This window comes from Echinops telfairi, unplaced genomic scaffold (assembly GCF_000313985.2).
Source record: "Echinops telfairi isolate 266 unplaced genomic scaffold, ASM31398v2 ScPeMD7_5592;HRSCAF=6446, whole genome shotgun sequence".
NCBI lineage: Eukaryota > Metazoa > Chordata > Mammalia > Afrosoricida > Tenrecidae > Echinops > Echinops telfairi.
Window position 1 is genome coordinate 28,888,339 of NW_022109491.1, and position 22,633 is coordinate 28,910,971.

At 48.4% G+C, this 22,633-nt stretch overlaps 1 protein-coding gene across 1 annotated transcript in view; it reads right to left on the reverse strand.

Annotated features, from left to right (window-relative positions):
• DNAAF9 (dynein axonemal assembly factor 9) overlaps positions 1 to 22,633 on the reverse strand; it is a 133,364-nt gene that overhangs the window by 1,349 nt on the left and 109,382 nt on the right. Inside the window, exons 27-34 of the mRNA XM_045295539.1 lie at positions 19,904 to 19,941; positions 11,987 to 12,122; positions 9,574 to 9,660; positions 6,059 to 6,165; positions 5,595 to 5,669; positions 2,878 to 3,083; positions 1,723 to 1,788; positions 536 to 629 (exon numbers count right to left, since the gene is read on the reverse strand). Of these exons, the coding sequence (XP_045151474.1) occupies positions 536 to 629; positions 1,723 to 1,788; positions 2,878 to 3,083; positions 5,595 to 5,669; positions 6,059 to 6,165; positions 9,574 to 9,660; positions 11,987 to 12,122; positions 19,904 to 19,941 (809 nt within the window). The remainder of the gene's footprint in view (positions 1 to 535; positions 630 to 1,722; positions 1,789 to 2,877; positions 3,084 to 5,594; positions 5,670 to 6,058; positions 6,166 to 9,573; positions 9,661 to 11,986; positions 12,123 to 19,903; positions 19,942 to 22,633) is intronic.

Consider the following 22,633-nt stretch of genomic DNA (forward strand, 5'->3'; position numbering starts at 1 on the left):
AAAAAAAAAAGGAAGATAAGCCCTGAGCCCAGAAGTCCAGGGAGCCTGCCTCGGACTCAGCGGGACCAGTGGGTGGGGGTTGGGGAGCACTGAGGCAGCTAGTGGCCGGCCCCCATGGAAGTGCCTCACGGGCTCTTTAGAGTGATGGCATCACAGAAGGTGGACAGGGGTTGGCACAGAGTCCTTCAGGAGGACCTGGAAAGGAGTTCTTGGGCTGTTTTCAGCACAGAGCAGCACCTTACCTTTGACAACAGCCTCTCGTGGACTCTCCAGGTCGGTGTAACCCGGCACTTTCCTACCTGTAAATTGTGGTCGTCATCTGAGTTTTCCAGGAGTTGGGTCACCCATTGGGGGAGCAGTTAAACGAGCACTAGCCATGGTCAGTCCACAGCCACCGGATAGAGGGGAAGTCCCATTCTAATGACCTTACAAGTCTGTCCTTTTGGATTGCTCTGGGGGCTCAGGCCAACACCCCTTTACAGGTTGCTCACCCTCACCCCCGCCTTCACCCAGCGACCAAGTGCACCAAGGATACGGGGGTGAAAATCAGTCTTGTCACCGAAGAAGTTGACAAACTGAGTTCCATTATAAAAGTAGCCTGCAGGTAGGGGGTCCAGGTGGCGTTTCACCTGTAGGAAAAAAAAAGAGTTCTATTAATATTACCAGAAACCACTTTCTGTCATCCATTCACTCATTAAAAACCAACCAACCAATCTATTACCCCAGCAAGGTATGTATACTGCCCTGTGGAAGGTTCAAAGTGCCAGGGAATTGACATCCTCCCAACAGCCCTCAAGCAAAGGCTGATAGAGGTTCCCAGCTCTGAGAGGAGGACTCCGGGAGCTGGGGTTCTTAAGGGATCAGGCCCCTTGCTGTCCACAAGGGACCCGTTTGATAACACGTTCTCTTTTGTCTGTCTCCCCTTTCCTCTCCTCTCTTACTTCCCTACCAGAATCACCTCCCAAAGCATCTGTCCACACTCAGATCCTTGCTCAGGGTCTGTTCCCGGACACACACACACTGCCTTACCAGCACAATGGGCTACCCAGACGCGGCAGGGGTCAGAATGAAGGTATCTCCTCGAACATAAAGCAGGGGCTCGGGGGGGACCCAGAGTAGCACTGTCCTGTGCCACCCATTCATTATTGGAACTGGTGACGCAGCCCATCCTGGGGTCTGCTCAGTGCTCCTTTTAACCTTTGCCTCTATGCTCCATAGGCAAAGGTTACAGTGAGGGCCCAGGAGCTGGGGCAGAGGCTAGAACAGCTTGGAGAGAGGGAGGGTTCATCTTCCTGGATTCTACGATCTTCCTATATGCAACTTCTAGATCTAGACAGCTTTTCCCTGGGGCCCTGAGTGGTTTATATGTGACTAATCCAGGGCAGAGGTTGAGGGAGAGCAAAGGACTGCTATAGATGTTTGATAGGATGACAAAGCAGTGACACACACACACACACACACACCATGCCACAGCACAGATTTCTCCAGCAGGCACTGGCTCTCCGCACACCAAGGTCACATGGGAGGCTGCCCTACCCTCCTCCTCACTGAAGTGACCGGGTTTCTCTTTAGCCAGTTGCCCTCTGGCTGAAGACAAGCCAGGATACCAGCATGCCCTACACATAGCACCCTCCGGCAGCAAGTCCTAGCGGGTGGAGTTCTGTAAGCCTAGAAGGGCAGCCCTGGAACATGAGGGGAGAGTCAGGCTCTGAAGGCACTCACGTGGATGGTCCGGATCTCCTGCTGGGTCAGCATCCCTCTGGTCTTCAGGGCTTTCCTCTGAGGCTTCTGTGCAGAGATGAAGGGGTCAGGTCCCAGAAGAGCAGATGGGGGGAATACATGAGTGGGTAAACTCTTGGGGTATGAGGGCAGCTACACCAGTAAGACCCCAGCAAAGAGGAAAGCACATGAACTCTCTTGGCCTGGCCTAACGGCCGGGCTGACCAGGCTCAGGAAGACTACCTTCCCACCACAAAGCCCCAAGTGCCAGGGATCAAGGGCAGAGAAGTGCCAGGGCTGGGCAAGGGGCCGTGTTCCTGCTTCTCCTTAGGTTCTCATCCCGGAGCTCCATCAATGGCAGACAGGGTGATTAAAAAATTTACTGGGGGTTCCTACAACTCTTATCACAATCCATCCATCCATCGTGTCAAGCACATTTGTACATTTGTTGCCATCATCATTCTCAAAACATTTGCTTTCTACTTGAGCCCTTGGTATCAGCTCATTTTTTGCCCTTCCTCCCAGCCCTCCCTCCCTCATGAACCCTTGATCATTTATAAATTATTATTATTTGAGACAAGCTGACTTTATCAGAGGCCAGAGTCGTAAAAGTCACCAATCCCCAAAACAAACTCACTGCCATAGTGACCCTATAGGGTTTCTGAGTCAAAAGTCTCCTCTTTCTCCAGTTGAAGGACTTTAACCCTGCGGGGCTCTTCTCTGCAGCCTCAGGCTAAAGATGCCAGCCTCCCCTCCCTGCCTCCAGGGCTGGCCGCACTTGGAGCCTTTGTTGGTAAACAGCCCTACCCCTAACTTTGCTGTTACTACTTCTAGGGGCAGAACACAAGCACAGGAGAGTGTGGGCTCAGAACAGGAGTCGTAGCATTAGGTTTTTGGGGTTTGGAACACCAGGCAGACCCAAGAGCCTTATGAAACCAAGGCTGAATCCAGGTCCCAGTTGAACCACCGGGGCTCCAGTCCGCCTGTGGACGGAAGTGGAAATGACCGGGAGAAGCTGTGTGCCCAGGGTGGGATGCCTAACCTAGCTGCCTAGACTTTGTTCCCAGTACCCCGAAGGTTCCAACCAGGCCTTCCAGGGTGGGTCAGCGGGGAAATCTGCCTCTGGGAGCACTGGTCTGTGTGGCCTACAGGAGTCACCTGCTTAGCTGACTGCCGCAACCAGTCCTTGACACTTTCTTCCTTCAGGGAGCAGCCTATGAACACGAGGTAGCACTCCTGCTGCCCGCTGCCGTCGTGAGGCGTGCTTCTGGAGTCAGGTGGTGGGGTGGGCCCCTCCAACACTGGCACAATGCTTAAGGAGTTGGTCAGCGTGTTGTGGCAGACCTCCATGGTCCTCTCGGAGTCTGTAGAAAGAACACACGTGTTGAAAACCCCTTAGCTCCAGAGGAAAGAGCTAGTGCTGGCCGTGGCAGGAGACAGTGACGGCTCACGGAGTGAAAGCTGCGTGCCTTTGGACGGGAGGGTTGCTGGCGGTGACAGCAGAGCGGCAGCACTTGCCCCATGCAGAGCTCAGGCCTGAGCTTGCCCTGGGTGTGGGAGCTTTAGAGGCTCCTGGGCAGGGTCTTCTGCCAGCAAGGTGAGGCCCACTCGGCGAGGCTCAGTGGTAGGGTCGCCACTGGTGGCAGCAGTAATATGAACACATCACCTGCCTGAATCTGTGAGCAGGCCCCGACACATTAAGAATGGACATGGTACCTAGGAAGTAAGCCTCCACAGAGCCCTCCTATCTAAAATTGAAAGATGGGAGGAAAGTGGTCACTAAGAATGCTTGGAAGAGGAGTACAGAAGGTCAAAGGCATAAATAAATCTGACCTGAACGATAAAAACTTTATCAGATTATCTCCCCCCTCCCCCCCCCCCCGTCCCACACAATGCTGGCTGGCTCTGATCAGGTTTCCAAAGTTTTCTGTATTTTTGGTTTGTATTATGTTCCTTAGTTTTTGTTTGTTCATATTAAGAGTGTATCTCAGAGGTATCAAATCAATGGAGGTCACCTTGTTGAAGCTGTGTTACAGACTTTTTTGTTCTTTTGGTATATGAAACCCAGGACTGATGTCCCTAGAGGGACAGGAAGTAGAATGCGAGTTTCAGGGGAGCGGGAGTACAGTGGTTGAGGACGGGCAAAAGGGAGAAGACGTGAAGGAGTCCATGTAGAAAAAAGAATGTTTGGAAACTGCGGTAGCAATTGTACATTCTACTTGACATGATTGAAATATGAAATGATATATGTATTAAATCCCAACTAAAAAAAAAAGGACATGGGTAATTTGGGGAAGGGTGAACATCTCTCCTTGTCTACCATTTGCTTTCTATAAATAATTATACTGGCTTTCGCTGTGCCAACTGTGTAAGCATCTTGTGTGTTGAGCCTCAACATAGATGGAAGATGGAATGGTTGATACCAGAGGGTGTGTGTGTCTCAATATAAGCTGCCTAATGGCTGCCTGGAAGTTTGAGGTTCAGCCTGTCGTCACTGGCAAAGCAGGTAGACAGACATATAGACATGCTCACACAAGAGAAGAAAAAGAGGTGATGATGGGTGCGAATGTGGCCGGAAGGAGAATAAAGGCATTTGGGTCCCTGAACCAGGCCAGGGCTGTCTGCTGGAGACCCAGAGAAGTGGGCTTGACTAAGGGGCAGGAGAGGGCCGATGTTTCAGTTTCAATAAACACACCTGAAGCACCAGGTATGTGCTAAGGGCCTAGACGTTCTTTTCTATAGGTCATTGGTTCTCCCATCTGAACCATGACAGTGCCATGCTCAAACCCCCCAGTAGCTCCTTCCAGATGACGACCCAGTAGCCCCTCTGCCCTTAATTCCAAATCCCTTGGGTGATGAGCTCAGGAAGGCATGACACCAGAACCCTGGTTAGTGAGAGGAGCCTGCTGAGGAATTGTGGGGACAGGGGTTTCAGGGAGAGGGCTCTGTATGGTTCTCCTTGCAACATCCAGAGCCGTGTCTGATGGGACAGCCGGACTGCTCTGGCAGCTTGGCAGTCACGCGGGGTGGCAGCTCGAGGACTAAGTGACACAAAGTGAGCACACACTTCCTGGGTCTCCAGGTTGCTCAGCTGCCTGACTGCTCTCCTTCCTGTTACGTATCCACCACTCTGCCGGTTGGAGTGGGGTTTTCTGTTCTAATAGCTGAATATGTATGTCCTGATGAACACACTCCCTCCGACCCCTGGGCCCCAATCCGAGTAAACTCCTTTTGGCGCCTCAAATGTGCCCTTTCTGCCTCAGGACCACAGCACATGCTGCTTCCCTTCAAATCGTCTCTTTCTCAACCTTCATTTCACCAGTTTCTACTTGTTTTCGAGACCTTCCCTGATTCTCAGACTGGGACAAATTAATAGGTCACAATGACTTCAAATAGCTGAGGCTTCGGCATGCCCACTGGACAGAGGAGATGGCATGTGGAAGCCTGGCGGCTCGGCTTGAAAAGGGACAGGAGCTCCGCGGTGCGCTCGCTCCCGGCGACAGAAGCTATGGGGGCTCAAGAAGGGTGGGGTGAGTCTCTGAGACCCGGAAGTCAAAGGGAGGCCCGGGCAGGTTGTCCAGAGGAAGGGGCAAGTCCTCCGCTGCGGAGCAGGATGACTATGACTACGGAGAAAGGTGAGTCCTTGGCTGAGGGGAGACGAGCACCTGGAGAAGCCCCCCAGCAGGAGGGTGGGCTTCTGAGGGAGAGCGGGGAGGCACCGGTGGTCTGCAGATCACTCAGGGCGGCTGTGAACTTGGCAGATTCTGAATCTTTCAGAAGTGCAGCTGGGGTGGGGTCAGTGGTGGCGGCGGTGTGTGGTATGAGATCTGAGCTCTTCACAGAACACTGTCCCCAAATCCAATCCCCCCAGTTACCTGAAAACTTCACTTTGCCCAGGATGTGGTAGATGTTTCCAGAGAAGGGACTTGGCTTGATGGAGGACTGAATTGCTGGTGGAGGAAGAGGAACAAGGCTGTCACCCACCCAGGAGCAAATACCAAGTTCAGGGCGGCGTAGCTGGGAAGGCTGGGGGCTGGGGAGAAACCCTACTCTAGGACCCAAGGTTCAGGGGCTGTATCCCCAATTCCCAGTCTTCTCCAAGGGCCCTTCCACTGCTCCCAGGAGTGGGGAAACTCTTTCAAGGGAGTGGTGATCAAACTGAATGGCCGCCCAAGATCAGAGGTAGGAGGACTCCTTGGTCCTCCAATCTCTCTGCCTGCTTATGTTCTTATGTGGTCCAGAAGGGAGACAACAAACGGAAGACGGAAACAGTGTCAGGAATAGACACTTCGGGGCGTCCCTGCACCAGGGTGTAGGGCACACGGTGGCCAAAGCTTACCTTTGCATTTGGCCACAAAGCGAGTCTTCTCCAAGGGCCGAGCAAACCACACGCAGATCTGAACCATTAGTGGAAAGACTGACCCAGAATCAAATTTACCTTCATACCTGAAAAGGTTTAAAACATCTTAAGTATAAGTAATAGGGGCTTCAGTGTCATTATATACTATTCTGGGATGGGTTCCATATATTATCTGAATTCCCTCATTTGTGTGGCCACAAAACTCGCATTCAATGTGTACACACCTCTCTCATCCTGAGATTATGAAACATTAGAGCAAGGGCTTTCTGAGGAAGGCGGCTTTATCCCTCAGACAAGAAGTTCCCTGAAAGCACAGGCCCTCTCTTCCCTGGAAGCCTGCTAGTGCCTCCCGTTGAAGCTGGGGTCCCTGCTGGTCCATCGGAGCTCTTGCTCAGCAGATCTTCCTACTCGTTCCTCTGCACTTGCCATCTCATTGTGGGCAGCTCAACAGAGGCTGCGTATGTGAATGTGTACACTCTTTCCAGAAGAAATGAAAAGGCCTTTCACGTGAGAAACTGCTTGAGGTTCTCAGCGTTGAGATCAGCAGATATATGAGGAGACTTTAAACGTCCCTGGAAACATTCCACTGTCTTGCAGTTGCATTTCCCCACGGACTGTTAGAAGCCCCCTCGTACTGCCTGCCGCAGGGTTGTCAGGAACATGGTTATATCCAGAGAAATTGAAAAAAACGTAGCTGCGTCTACCCCCCCATACAGCATCTACAGAATGAACTAGTCATTCCTTCTTCTTTTTGAGCTATTACCCTGAGTTGAAGCCTTGTGACTGGAATCCCTTGGGGGAGAGGGGAAGAGACTGTCCTTCTCATGGGCAACAACTTATACCGCCCCAGCAGTAGATGGCCGCTCTTAGATTAGATGAGCCCTTTGTCTCTGTCTCTGTGGACCTGGTGATTTAGCCACATCTGATGCAAACACGTTCCTCCAGTCTACTGTATCTTCTTTTTCTGTGCTGCCTACACTTGGCCTCTGCCCCCAGGTGGGTGGCAGCCTGTCTTCTTCCTCTACCAGTGGCTTGGTCCTCCGTGCAGCCCTGAGGTTTTGAAATGCGTGTCATTCAAAGGATCTTCCTCTTTGCCATCTCTCTACAGTAAGGTGGTGGCGTAGCGTTTCTGCGAGACACATGCTTTTCTTACAGCCCTCCAGCCATCACAGGGAGGTGTGGACCCGAGCTCCCAGGGGTGAGGGGAAGAGAGCAGGATGCCCCCCGTGCTAGGAAGGGGATGGTAGGGGGAGGAGAACAGAGAGGGCCAAGGGATGGGAAGGGCTGAGAAACTGTGCACAACACAGAGCCGAGCACATCCTGGAACTAAAGCCATTCCTTCTGAGGTGGTGGGACAAGTAGGGGACGACTGATCACTGTCACCGTGCTAAAAAGATTAAGTGATCGCATTCCCCAAAGGGACCCTGATGGGTGATTTCTTCTGAGCGATAACTATGTAGGGACAAAAGATTGGCCATTTCAGCAATCTTGGGATGAACACCTCAATGACATGAAATGTGTTTACCATGCTGTTCAATCATCACCAGGAACCACTGCTTAATTTTTCCATCAAACCCCCCGCCCCCCCAAGCTCAGTGTTACATCTTTTTCCCACTACTGGTACCCACTCTTCACCTTTGACCTCTACAGACTCACTTCATCTAGATAGTTCATAAAAGTGGGATTATTTCATACTTAAAGAGCATATGTAACTAAGGGGTCCCTGGTGGCACAGTGGTTAAAGGCTGGTGGTTCAGACCCAGCAGCGGCTCCACAGGAGAAATATGAGGCAGTCAGCTTCCCCAGAGAGTACAGCCTTGGGAGGCCTGTGGGGCAGTTCTACCCACTCCGAGAGGGTCACAAGGAGTTGGAATTAACTTGGTGGCAATGGGTCTGGTTTTTGGCTTTAGTGACTAGCTTATTGAAGGGTTGACTTTGAGGTCCTTTTATCTCCGATTTTTCATGAGGACTGAACTATTTCCTGACAAGGGAAAGGATCCAGGCACTAGACTGCAGTCTTCTGAAGAGGTCTTTAGGAGAAAGACAGGGCTTTCTACTCTGTCAACAGTTAGTTTCGACACTCACAGGAGCATTCCACCCTGTGGAACTCTGAGTCAAGGGCAGCCAGCGAGGTTTCTCGCATTTTAAAGAGGTCCTTATCTCCTGCTCTCTCCCAGACCAGTCTACTGTCCTGAGCCAGGCCAAAAGGAGTCAGCAAGGTGACTGGAGTAGTCTGAGGCCCAGGCCCCAAGTACAGGTGGTAAAAGGGTCAGTATAACTGTAGTGCCAGAGAGATGCTTGGCCCAGCAGTGCCACGTTTCTTTTCAGCTAAGCTATAATCATCTTGTGTCCGCCTAAGGAAGGGCCCACTTTCCCAGCGCTTGCAAGTATGGTGTGACCCACCTCAGAGGTGCTTTCTACGAAGATGTCCCCCAAATCCTGATTTTACACATGGACTCTTTGGGATTTTATATAGCAAAGCACCACCAGTATTTTTTTCAATCCAAACAACTGGTGGTTATGGGAGAGTGTAGAGGAAAGAGGGAGAGGTCTAGGGGACATGAGTAAGGCTAACAAAAGAATTCAAGTAAACATGGTCCTTTAAATTTGGCCAATTTTTAATTGACTGTCGACTCTTAAAACTTTCAGAGAGCAGAAAGTAGTTATTCATTCTATACAGTGAGTGAGCAACACAGCCTGGCTTGAAATCCAGCTCTGGCGGGTATGAGATATATGACGGACAAGTCTTTACCTCCTTGTTGCTCAGGTTCCCTAGCTGCAAAATGAGGAAGGCAATGCAATCTACCTCGTTGGCTTGGTGTGAGGACAAATGCAGGCAAAGCACTTAAAACATGATTTTCCAATACCACCTTCTGTCTATGATGGTGGGCATGTTCTGGGCCTGCATTGGCCAATACAATAGCGGCTAGGCACATATGGCTACTCAGGATTTGAATGAAATATGGCTTATGGGACTGAATTTTTCATTCAATTTTTGTTAATTTAAAATTAATAAAGTGCTGAAGCGGTGCAGCTATTAGCACTACTACAGGCCCTGTGGCACCCTTTCTTCTCCCCTCCCCCTCTAGAGGAGAAGGTCACAGGTTGTGGAGCCCACAGGGAAGAAAACATGCCCTGGACCACACCAGCAGGGAACTTGCTTCTCAGAGCGCCCCAGACGATGAACTGATGGTTCCCACCCAGGAAGGCTTTCACTCCTCTGTTCCGTGCCTGCCACCTCGCCCTCACTGGGGCTACTGCTGTGCTTGGTACCCACAGGATGACTTCCTAACTCTCCCCAAGCCGGCAAGCTCCCGTGCTGGAGCCCAATGTGTAGAGTGCTGGGCTCCTGTGAGACTGAACATGGCAGGCCGGGCCGGGCCACCCTGTGGAAAGCACACGGGAGCTTTTTATTTTTATACTTTTTCTTCCTCTGTAAACAAAACATTGGATTTACAAAGAAATCTTAGATACTGTTCAATAGTGATACTTGCCAGCCAGGGTACATTAAATATCGAGCGCGTAGCATCTGAGGACTTGAAAAACTATTTTCTGAGAGGATCAGTTCAATGTCTTCATTCCTTTGAATGCAAACAAAAGACCCAGGTTAATTAGGCCTAGCAATCTCGGCTTGTGGTTTGCATCCTATCTAGGGTTGCTATGGGTCAGAATGGGCTGGATGGCAGTAGAGTTAGGATTGAGTATCTACGCATATACATGTGTAAAAGTGTGCACTTGACATGGTTGTAGGCTTCATGATGTGTCACTCCTAATTATTTCCATATGCATCTCCCGAGACCCAGGACATTCTCCTACACTGTCACAATGCTATCATTGCCCTCCAGGAATGTAATACTGCAGTCCAGCAGATTCATTGTTACGTGGGAGCTTGTTAGAAATGAAGTCTCAAGTCCCAACCCAGATCTGCTGAATCAACTCCTCATTTTAATAAGATCCTCAGGAGATGTACATAAACAATAAAATTGAAGAAGCAATAATTTAGCATACAGCCCTTTTCAATGAGAATCACTCACTGAATTACAATCTTTATGAGCCTTTATTCTAGAAAATTTCCTTTTGTTTTCTTTGTGGCGAGCGCAGGGGGAGTAGGTAGTTGTCATGGCCACTAGAAGGTCTGGTATCGTAGCAGATTACGTGTTGAGCTGCTAACCACGAGGCCAACAGTTTGAACTCATCATCAGCTCTGCGGGAGAAAGATGAGGCTTTCTGCTCCCATAAAGATTTACAGCCGTGGAAACCCCAAAGGGGTATTTCTGCCCTGCCCTCTAGGGTAGCTGCGAGTCAGAATTGACTCTGGAGGCGGGCTTGCTTTTTTGGGGGGCTCATAGCATTGACATTTTAAGACAGTATGTGCTAGGTGGGTGCTCTTGTGTCCTATGGCCCTGGATTTATCTGAATGGGCAAACATTTTGACAAGACTAGTACACAGGTGATGCTGGGTCCTTCCCCCTGCACCACATGGTGCAAATGGTGTCAATTTGTCCCCTAATTTGTATTGCTGAGTTTAATCATTTGAGCAATACACGGTCTACTAGACCTCTCCACAGTATGGTCCACTCCCCCTTGGTAATTAATATGGAGTAATGGTTCCAAATTAGTTAATATTCCCCTTCTCAATGCACGTTCACGCACTGCCTTTAGCATCCACTGCTAATCCTTGCCTCAGCCAACTGCACCGAAGATTAGAAACTGGTGCTTGTCTAATCCTATCGATCCCGATCGATTAGTCAAGTTGACACTCCTCTGTAAAGAAAAGCTTTCTTATTCTGCATCTCCGTATTTTAAAAACATCACCACAGACTCATTTGATTCCAGGTTATATCCCATTACTGTCATGGTCCATTTTCATATTCACATTCTCCCCAAGTTTCCTACTGGGAGCTTCTTAAGAGTATTCCCATACCCCTCTGACAAGCCTCTATTAATTTTGAGTACTCTTCTTTTTTGGGGGGGCCATTAGTGTATCAGACTCACCCTCTACTTCCCATGCCCTAGATCTGTGCTCAGTCAATTCTCCAAGAAGTCCTGATTCCTTTTAGCAGGGAATGGGACTTAGAAACCAAGGTTTGAAGGCCAGGTATACACATTACATACATGTGAATTTTTTTAATTCATGAATTTATATTTGACTCCCCCAATTTAAACCCAGCATTTTCAGGGTTTTTTTCATTATATACCCTACTTCATATTTATAACTCTTCTTGTTCATTTGTGATGTTATTTGAAATTAGGGTCTAAGAGAGGCTCATGATCAAAAGTTACTTGGATTATTTTTGTGTATGTGATTATGTGGTCACTTTTGATATATGAAAAAGATCTGTTATTTGTATTTATTTTTCCCCTCCTATTGATGTACTTCGGAATATGTAAAATAATTGTACAGTTTAATAGCAAAGTTTATGTAAAATCTCGACCTGCACATTTTCTGACTGAGCAAACAAAACGGGTAAATGACCACGTATGGTATTTTCTTCATGTCCAAATACACACATGCCCCAAATCACCAACTTCTCTCTTTTGGCTACAAACACAGGTGATGCTGTGTTCATAGACCCACATTTCTGAAGCAAAAGAGCTAACCATATTTCAAATGTGAGAGACATTTTCTCTCACACGGTACCACACGGAACAGTGAGAGGCTCTTGACTTCCATCCTTTAATGGATAAAAAGTACACTTCAAAAAACCAATGGGAAAAAATGGTATAGGATACTGACGCCCTGTGTCTCCTTGGTGATTTTCACAGAGCCTCCACCCCACTTGGTTGAAGGAAATGGGTTTCTAGAGGATTCCGTGCTCAGGTCTAAGATACCGCGAGAAGTCGCTGAGCGTCAGAGCACTGCAGGTCAGTAGCCAGTGGGGTGGGGTGGTCTGTGGAAGCGTTTACCTGGTGACGATCCCATTCTCGGCGAGAATGAAGGCTGCGGTAGGATTCGCTGCCCTGATGAGGCTCTGCAGCTGAACAAGGAGGGGGTGCCTCTGTTCCACAGTGTGACTGGTAAACACCACGTTATTCACCAAGCCTGGGGACCAGACAGAGGACCGTTCAGTCTGCAGAGTTGTGACTGGGGCCAAGGGCTCACACGGATGTGGACCCTTGCTTTCTCCCCTGAGCCCCCCACTGTCTTTCCTTTCTTCTCAAGGATCCTCCGTGTACAGACACACTTACACCACAGCACCGACAGACACAGACATCATTTGCTCTCCATCCTGGCACTGCCGCCTTCTGTGAAGAATAGCCTTAACTCTGCAATGACCTTACCTCCTAAGCGCTTTTATCTTAACTCTGCTTTCTGGCTGATAAGAGCACCTCTTCTGTCAAAGGGCTCTTGTCACAGCCTCTTAACTCATTAGCACCTGCTGACTGTCACCAGTTCAGACACAGACAGTGACTAAACACTAACCAATGTCAGGCTCTAACCAGTATGCTCTCAACGGGCCCATGGCCAGGTAGGTCACTGTAGAACTGCCGTTCCCAGACAAGGGCTAACACACAGGCTCCTCCCAAGGTGCCTGGGGAAGGCTGGGAAGGCCACGGAAGGAGTGGCTACGGAGTGGGCCACGACCACGCTCGACTTTCTGGTGGAACTACACACTACAGAACATTTGGAAATCAGTAAGATGATGACATTCCACCAGTTCAACATAATTATACTACGATTCTTCATTTATTTACAAGCTCACTAATTGACATTTCACATCTAGGATAACTTTGAAAAAACTTGCAGGCAGTGTTTTCGATGGCCTTAGAACCCTGGACTGTGGCCGGGCCAGGGTTCCCTCCATGGGCCATTTCAAAAGATATACTGGTGAACAACACCACGCTATTCACCAAGCCTGAGAACCAGGCGAGAACAGTACAATTTGCAGAGGTGATGGCCAGGCTGTATGAGGGACTGCTGCCACCTGGCCATGGGGCACCTCCCATTTCTCTGTGGTGTATTGGTGTGGCCATGGGGGTACAGGGAGATGACAGGATGACATGAGGTCTCAGGTTGGCCAGGGGAGGGCCAAAGGTACTGGGGATGGGGCGTGGTCAGCGAAGGAAGGTGGAAGTGGGAGAGATGGGTGCTGTGTGTGGCTATGGAGCTGGGGTGGGTGGAGGGTGAGCGGGGCAATGCCAGATAACCCCCACCTCCGAGTCCTGCAGGCTCCTCAGTGGTGGACACAGAAGTCACCAACCCAATGCTTATCCCACGGTGCCACCAGGGCTCCTATACATGTGGAATCCTGAATAATGAACAGCCTTTCTGTACTTAACATGATTTACTCTAGCCAAGGTTTAGTTTTCTTAGATTCAGTTTTTTGGGAGAACAAAACTCGCCATGTACATATAAAGGGTTCACAGAGAAAATCATTTCTTTTTCTCTTCAGCTATCGTGTTGCCTCTCTGAAGGCAACCGCAGTTGTCAAGTTCTTCCAACTTCTTCCCCAGAGCTGCTGAAGCTGACTGCCTCCAAGGATGGGAACAGGTGATGGGGGAGTCAAGCACGTGTGGCTAGTCTGCCCCGCTGCCCCCCCCCCCCAAGTAGTGGCAGACTACACATACTGGTCTGAGCCTTGTTTGTCTCACCTAAGCTTTTAACTTTTTAATTGTGGTGAATCTTATTCTTTCTTAAAACCTTCCCTAATACCCCCATCCCCACATGCTCTGCATGCCACCTTGCTCTCTCACTTTGTCGGAAGACGAAAGCTCTTTGAGTAACAGGGGCAGCATACATAAAACAAGACTCAACTTCTTCGTATATATGAAAAACAGCATAATGTGGAGACTAAGAGCAAGGTTTCTGGGCCCAGGGAACAAAGAGTCTGAATTTAGGGCTTCCTTCATAACCAATGGTAATAGGAGGCAAAATGCCCAACCTTCTCTCCGAGTCTGAATTTCATCTTCTGATAAGTAAGAACATTAACACTGACCTTCAGGCTATCAGAAAAGTGCTATTATAGGGTCTACACATGGTAACAACTCCCTGAAGTGCAACCTATCACCACCACTGCTGCTGCAAAGTGAGCACTAGTCAGAGGACAGGACTTACCCCTGTGTACAAGGGGCCTGGACTGATCCATTCTTCACATAGACAGTGGGGTCTATGGCAAAGAGGGCCTCAGCCATCTCAAACAGTGGGAGGCCAAGTCAAGTGGGAGGCCAAGCCCATGGCACAGAAGATGAGTGGCAATCACTAGTTTGAAGGCAACTTCCAGGTCTCCTGGCCTCCTGCCTACGTCCTTCCACCAACCATACATACACAGAAAGAGAGTGTGCCAAACCTATAAAGACTGGTCACGTTATAGTGGGGAGAAGGGCACACGCAAAGGCAACGATGCATTATGTTGGGAGCTGTCAGAACCGGCTCCCTAAGTGGTCCGTTTTGGGTCGACTTACCTCTTGACTTGAGACATGGGCCCTACTCTTCTCAGGTGCTTGCTAGTACTACAAAGCAGGTATGTCAACCTTAGGCAGATAAGGTCTCTGTCCTCAGCAGCTTTCTCCTGACATCCAAGGAGGGGCTGCAGCTCCTCCTCCTCCTTTGGCCTCTTGGTCAGAGGTCTTCTGGGCTGTGGAGTTACCTCTCAGTCCTCCCTCTCCTCCCACACATCAGCCCTCAACAAGGCAGGGGATACAAAAGCTCTGGGAGTCATTCTCCCCCCACCCCCAACCCCTCTCCCACTTGCTTCATCAGGACCTTTACTCTTGTCTTCACTGCTCAGTCTCTACTTCCAGGTTTTCTTTCCTGCAATCCAATCTTCCCACTGTAGGCAGAACCACCTTTCAAAAGCACGAACCCAATCACGTGACTTCCCTTCTTACAGTATTCCACTGGGTTCAGCTTCCTCTTGGCTTGGCCTGACCTCTCTGCCACACTGTCTTCCTCAAAGGCCTGTGCATGCTGGCGTCACCGAGTGGCCTCCACTCTTGCTGGTCTCTTGCCTGGAGCCACCTTTCCCCATCCTCCCTGAGTGCGGGCACCTTGACTAGCACCTCCTCTGGGAAGCAGTTCCTAATTCTCCAGGACTAGGCTAGAGCAGGAGTAGGATCAGGATTGGTGAATAAATGAATGAGTGAACCAGGTCTAACAGGACACACACAACCTGACCCCTGCGGCTGCTTAAAAGGTTTCTCAGACATATGTTTATATCTTAATGTATTCTCAACTTTTAAACAACTGATTTTTCATTGGTAAATTGTTTTTTTTTGGCGTGCAAAATGGTATTCAGTAAAAAGCCATCTCCCTCCTTCCTCCTCTGGTACCCTGGGATCTAGTACGTTTCCCCAGCTGATAACCAGCTTTTGGGGTGTTTTTCCTTGGACACTGTGCACACATAGGAACCAGGAATACGCAGAGTCAAGTTTTCTGAAGAGCTCAAAACCTCTATCCTCAAGGTCACCTGGATGACCTAGTTGTGGTAACAGCATATGACTAAAGGAATTTAAATGGAGAAGGCTTCAGAACTGTGTTGACTCAACTTTAAAACAATTCCTCACACATTCTTCCTGTTCAGAAGCTTTAACGTGATGATGGAACTTCCTTGGCCACAGTGCCCTGAGGAAGGTGACACTGGTGAGGCCTGTGCTCCCATGCCCGTTTGGAAAGGGCACCCTGGAGGCTGCAGGGGAGGAGGTAGAGAGGCCAGTCTGAAGGGCCTGCTGCCAGAACCCTGTGGCCTGGTGAAGCCACAGGAAGTGAAACTGAGTAAGATGAGGCCAGGTCCAGAATGTGGCACAGTGGGGAAGCAGGCAGGATCCTAGAAGGCTCAGCACATTCCGGAGGTGGCAGACCGGGGATCCAGATCCTGCAAAGAGCCCGAGATTCCCAGGGGTGGAAGATAAGAACAGTCATGGTGGCTCTTGCAGTGAGGAGCCAGGAAAGGCTGAGAGGAGACTTATAAAGGCCTTGAGGCTCTTGTTTGGTACATTCTTGGGCAAACAGAAGTGTGGAGTCAGACCAATTTAAACATGCTAACTCAAGCAGTACACAGCAAGGTCACAGTGCAGGCCAGGCCGTGTAAGAGAAGACTGGCGTCTGGGTCTTCGACAGACAGCTGGCCCTAAGTCCTGTCTGCTGCATGAGTACCAAATGGACACAGCCTGGAGGAACTGTGCAGATGGAAAGGGTTTTGCCTTGTAGGCAAACAAGCCAGAGGATTATCCCCAGCATTCCTCAGGCCAGCTAAGTAAACTGTCACCTGCCAAGAGGAAATGCCAACTCTGAGGCAGGTACGACAGCTATCTGGAGCACAGGGGGAAGCGGCCACGGCGGGCGGTTTCACCGTGTTTGGGCCGGGAGCTTCCTTCTGTTCTGTCTCAAGGAGTGGGACCCTAGATCTAGCCAAGCTCTCACTAGACCGGGTGGTTAGTAAAGCAGGCAGCCTGCCCTGGCCCACTCCCAAAGGCGGAGGACCATATCAGGTCTGTCAGACCATTTTAGGATGAAAGGCTTTCTAGCAGCCCAGGAGAAAACAAAGCTCACTCCTTTTGTCTATCTACAGATACTTCTAAAAGCAGAGCAGGGTGGTAAAATGTCTTCACTCTTTCAAGTGAGTGCTATGATAAGCCTCGCTTGCTTTTTAAGCACGGAGACTGTCTCCCAGTCCTCAGATCATCTTGGGCCTGCAACACAGCCCCTCCCCCATTATGGAATAAACCTTTAATGTCAAAAGCCTGTATCAGGGAGGCTGACTTTTGAAAGGGACTTGAAGAGCCTGTCGACTGGTGGCAGATCCCACTACCAAGTAAGCCGTCAAATCTCCTGGGAAAGAAGAAATGCTTGTCTTTGATCTCTTCCCTGCCGAGCAGCCCATGGCCATGGCAAGCCGGGTCAGATTAGCCTCTTGGTTCCCGGGGCCCAGATGCAAGGGGAAGAGGTAGTCAGACCAGACTGACCCACCCTCCCTCGGGAGTTTAGGAACCAGACATGCAGCCGCAAGGGCCTCTGTCATAGCTCACCACAGCCCTGGCTTTATGTAAGCTTAGAACTGGAGAACAGGTTTCCTTTGAACAATGAATTGGATGGAAGTGTTAATGAAACGTGCCTACACCAAGTGCCAGAGGGAACACGGTCAGTGCTGGCAAAAGCGTTCCAGCTCAAAGGGGCTTTTCTCTTGGCCTGTCCCAAGTTCACGGGCAGGGCAGTGAAGACAGCACTCCCTCAGGGCTCGGTTTCTCAAGGTAGCCTGACCATCTGTGCTTCTCCCCGCCTGCAGAAAAGCAGATAGGCCCTGAGGCAAAGGTGCTGAAGAGCCAAGGGATGGCTTAGCCATGATCATGCACTTGATGCGAGGCTCTGAATGGAAGAGGGGGCATCAGTGTTAATTAGAGTAAGACATGGCCCAGGGTTGGACAGCTGAGCAAAACTCCAGCTATAAGTATTGGCCAGTACTGTCAAAGAGGCTATTAACCAAACACTTCCTCAACTTTTCCTCCCACCGCTTCCTCCAAGTTCAGCTTCACTACTCCCAGTCTGAGCTTCCAGACCCCACACCACACCCTCCTCAGGCCACACTCCATCATGCCTAATGTCTCCCTCTAGCTCACAGGCTTTCTCCAAACCTAAACTCCTGCTGTTGCGTGTGTGACTCCCATTCCCAGGGACCTGAGAGAGCAAAGGAGAAATGCTCCACAGGGGTTCCCACGCCATACATTTTTATAGAAGCCTCTTTTTCTGGGGGGCAGCTGGCAATTCAAACCATCCCCCTTTCAGCCAACTGTCCAGGGCTTTACCCACTCTTCCTCAGAACATAAAGATGTGCAATTCTTTCCCTCTTGGAAACCATTCCCTTCTATCTATTACCTTTTCTTCTCTGTTATCACCCTGTCTACCCTCAAACAGCATCCATGTGCGCTGGCTCCTGTGCCTTGCTGTCACCGGCCCACTCAGACCGGGCTGTGGCAACATGGCTCCACTCAGACTCCTATGGAGCTCCCGGGTCCTTCACACTGGCAAGTCACAGACGTTTGCATTCTCCCCTAAGATCTCTGCCACAGTCAATACCACTGAGCTCTTTGCTTCTCTTTCCGAGCGCCTGGGCTTTGCTCTTTCCTGCTGCTCCCTCCTTTAGTCTCTGGACTTCTCTCCCCCCACATTTCTGACTTTCGGTCCATTTCACCTCTGCACCTGGCCAGCCACCAGCTGACCACAGTCATGGCTATGATCATGATTTCCAAACATGCACCTAAGCATCAGACAGCTTTCCTCAGTTCTGAATTTACAGAGCCAACCATCCATTGGATTCCCCCTCTTCCATGCCCCTACCCCAGTCCCGTCAAAAGCACACATGTCATCTCCAATCTCCCCCTCCTTCCATGCTATTTCGAGGCTAGGTCCTATCAACCTTCCCACTCTCCCAGGCTGGACACATAGGTGTCACCCAGATAGTGCCTTCTCCCTCATGCCTCCGAATCGCATCTGTTACCAGATCCTCCTGATTCATTTGCTATAAAAATCTCCCTAATTTACCTGGGGTGCCTAACTGCAGGGGCCTAGCCAGCCACCAGCCCACCCTTCTTTGGGGTGTACTGCCTGGAAAGCAACAGCAGCTTCTGAAAGCAGGGCTGAGACTACCTGGCATAGCAGTCCACCATGCACACTTGTCCCTTCAGTGGGCTGGCCTCCTGCCCTGGGCTGCTCAAGACAACAGCTCTGGAATGCTCTGTTGTCTCTACTTCCTGTGGACGGGCAATGGGATCAGCAGGGCCAAACGACCCGGGGGACAAGAAGTTGTTTTTTGCCTGCTGATTTCTGCTTACTGGGCTGGCTCAGGTAGCCCAGACCCTAGGTACATCTTCTGACAACAATGAGTATTTCATACTATAGGGAACTTAGAATTTATTCTGGGAGTGTCCAGCCACCATATATATTATGACTAAAAAGTGCTGCTCCCAGGGCTGCCAGATAGGAAGGAGGACCAATGTGCAGTTGAGTGCAACCCACCAAACGGGTGGGTTTTTATGACCGTTATCAGGGAGGTGTGGACAATTCCAATGTGCATCAGGGAGAGCTTCAGGGAGGCAGGTCCTGCTGGACACACTGTGCACTCTTGGGGCAAGAGAACACATGAAGACCTTGTTGACCCAGAGGCTGGAAGTACCTCCTCAGTGGTGTTTGTTACAAGGGCAGGGCAGTCTTACACCCATTCTACAGAGGTGCGGTCATGGCAATTTACTGCCATTAATCAACAAACTCTTGGAAGAAGCCTGCCTCTCAAATATGATAAAAGTAACATATGCTCTGTACACTGGTACCGATAAGAGCTGGAAACACAGGGAACCCAGGACAGATAAAGCCCTCAGGACCAATATTGAGAGTAGACATACCAGGAGGGGAAGGGGGAGGTGGGGGGAGAAAGGGAGAACCAATCACAATGATCTACATATAACCCTCTCCCAGGGGGGTGGACAACAGAAAAGTGAGTGAAGGAAGACAGCAGTCAGTATAAGACAAGAAAAGAAATTTTATAAATTATCAAGGGTTCATGACGGAGGGAGGGAGCGAGGGTGGGAGAGGGATGGGAAAAAATGAGAAGTTGATACCAAGGGCTCAAGTAGAAAGAAAATGTTTTGAGAATGATGATGGCATCAAATGTACAAATGTGCTTGACACGATGGATGTATGTATAGATTGTGATAAGAGTTGTATGAGCCCCCAATAAAATGATTTTTAAAAAAGGTAAAATATGCTCAAGTTTTCCCCAAGGCAATTTCGTTTCTTTTAGATATTAGGATGGTAGGTAGAAGCAGGAAGAAAATTCTTTTGCATCTACACAGAATGTGAATGGCAGGTAACAGAAAGTAATGTATGCTGCTTACCTTGCGAACACTGGTCAAGGCATTTAGGAAAAAGAAATCTAGGGGAAAAAGGAAACATTTAAAAAACATTACTTTCAGAGCAGTCTCTGCTTATTTCTCACAAAAACCTGAATATGACCGATGTGCAAGCTGACTTAATTCATGGGAGAAGCTACTGCGAGTACTGGGCATGACGGACAGTCGGCATTAGTCAAACAGCATGAAAGGCTCCAAGAACGACAAAGCCCCCCTAAAAGAAAAGGCTCCCCAAGCCAGGAGCTTCCATGGTGGTCTACGCCCCTTGGAAGTCCCCAGGCGGCCAACTCTTGGCGGGATGGTGATGAGTGGAAACCGGGGTCTGGGTCAGCTCTTACGCTGTAGCAGATGGAGCGAGCTGGTCTTTGATGAAAGAGATACTGTTCCGATCGTGAACAGGAAATTTCAGGGGAAAATGAGAGGAATTACATTTTTTTTTTTACAATTTTGCCAGGACTCTTGAGTGTCAAGGTTGCCACACTTCCCTTTAGGTGCACACCAGAGTCCCAGTGCCCCTTTGGCCTCATCCTTATCTCAAAGGGTAAATGCAGAGAGGGGAAATGGCTGTACAGACCAAACGCGGAGCAGGAGCAGATGCGCCTAAGTTAGCCACTGTAACACTGCAGCAAGCTCCAGAGAAAAAACCCAGTATATCCTGAGGGGTTTCAAATCCCTACCCTCACACTGCACATCACACTGTTCTGGCCGGGGAGCAGGTTCATGAATGAGAATAACTGCCTTTTACCGAGTGCATGTGGGCACTGCACGCAAGCAAGCACTGTGCATCTGGCTCTGTCCTCGTGTCCACAGTATGTCACAGATGAGAAGAGTGGGTTTGGGAGGGCTAAATAGAATATACACTTTTCGGGGGGAGCGGGGAGGGAGGGGAAAATGAGGACCTAATGCCGGGGGCTTAAGTGGAGAGGAAATGTTTTGAGAATGATGAGGACAATGAATATACAAATGCGTTTTACACAATTGATGTATGTATGGATTGTGACGAGTTGTATGAGCCTCTAATAAAATGATTATATATAAAAAAAGATAAGACTTTGTAAACAGTTGGTATACAAAAAATAATTTTCTTTAAATATACTTCACACTATGTATTCAATGGCTGGGGGACCCCTTACAGAGGCTAGATTGCTTCTCAGAATTTGCTTCTTTGTCCACTGCATCATTTAAAACCTCTGTTCAGGTGAGAGGCTTAATTAATACAGCATTATTAAAGAGCTTTCACATGAGATTTAAAAAAAATATGACAAAATAATAATCTATAAATTATCAAGGGTACATGAGGGAGTGGGGAACGGGGAGGGAGGGGGAAAAATGAGGAGCTTAAGTGGAGAGAGCAAATGTTTTGAGAATGATGAGGGCAATGAATGTACAAATGCGCTTTACACAATTGATGTATGTGTATAAGATTGTGTTAAGAGCTGGATGAGCCTCTAATAAAATGATTAAAATAAAAAAGTTAAGATAATGGAATTTTCCCATGAACTTTTTGATGTCCCCTGCAGATCCTGACTTTTGATGGGAGGGCGGGGATGAGGTGGGGTGGGGCGGGGGTGCTTTTAGTTGGCCATTTTTTTCCTATCAGAGTTGGCTAGCTACATTTTTTTTTTAATTGAATGGGTTTTAGTAATTTTTTAAATTAAACCGGCTTTCATAATTTTCTTTCTTTTTTTTAAAATCACAGGTCCCATAATTCTCTAATTCTATCTTATGTACATTCTTGGAGAATGATTAACTTCTCAGCAGAGCACCAGTAAATCACTATAAGAAATTACTTCCAGGAAGACATTCAGAGATAAATTTAGAAACCAATCTTTAATATCTAGAAAATGAGCAAATTGGTAATTTTGATTTATTGACTTAAATACTACTTTTGACTTCCTAATACAAAAAAAATTAGTATACTCACATTTCCCATCACTTACCCTTGATTTTATTACTTATATTTTTAATATTCCATGCCTATAATTTACTTAATTTTAGCCTTACTTCTCTATTTGGACAGATTACAGACACTTCAGTCCTTTTCTATCTTAACTAATTCTCTTCAAAGACACCTAATGCACACATGTTGAAATATTCATCTAGTCAAATATATAAAATATCTAAAAATTAATAGTATGTACTAGGCAATCACAGAACTGACTGGTTCTTGTTTTCTCAAAAGCTAGGTCTGTCTTCTCTTTTTCTCAATGACAGTTTTTCTGTCTTCAGTTTATCTTCTCCAGCTTGTGGCTCTTGGACACGGACTCAGCAGCCACTTTGCACTACTCTAAATGCCATTTTACTTCTATAGTAATTTTACTACATATAATCTTTATTTCCTTTCTAGAGTTTAATAGTTTATTTTCCATCAGTTTTTGTTGGCTCCTCTTCCCTCGGATTACAAAAAATTTAAGAACTCTACTGACTTACAATTTTCTTATCATGGAATTCACTCATTTAAACCCAATGATATTTAATGTAAATCTACAGAGCTATGCAACTATTACCACAATTCAATTTGTCACCCCCCTCCCCACAAAAAAAAAATATCCTGATGCTCACCAACTTTATCATTATTATTTTATTTATTTATTTATCTATCTATCTATTTATTTATCTTTTTCTTTTTTAAACATTTTATTAGGGGCTCATACAACTGTTATCGCAATCCATACACACATCAATTGTGTAAAGCGCATTTGTACATCATTCTCA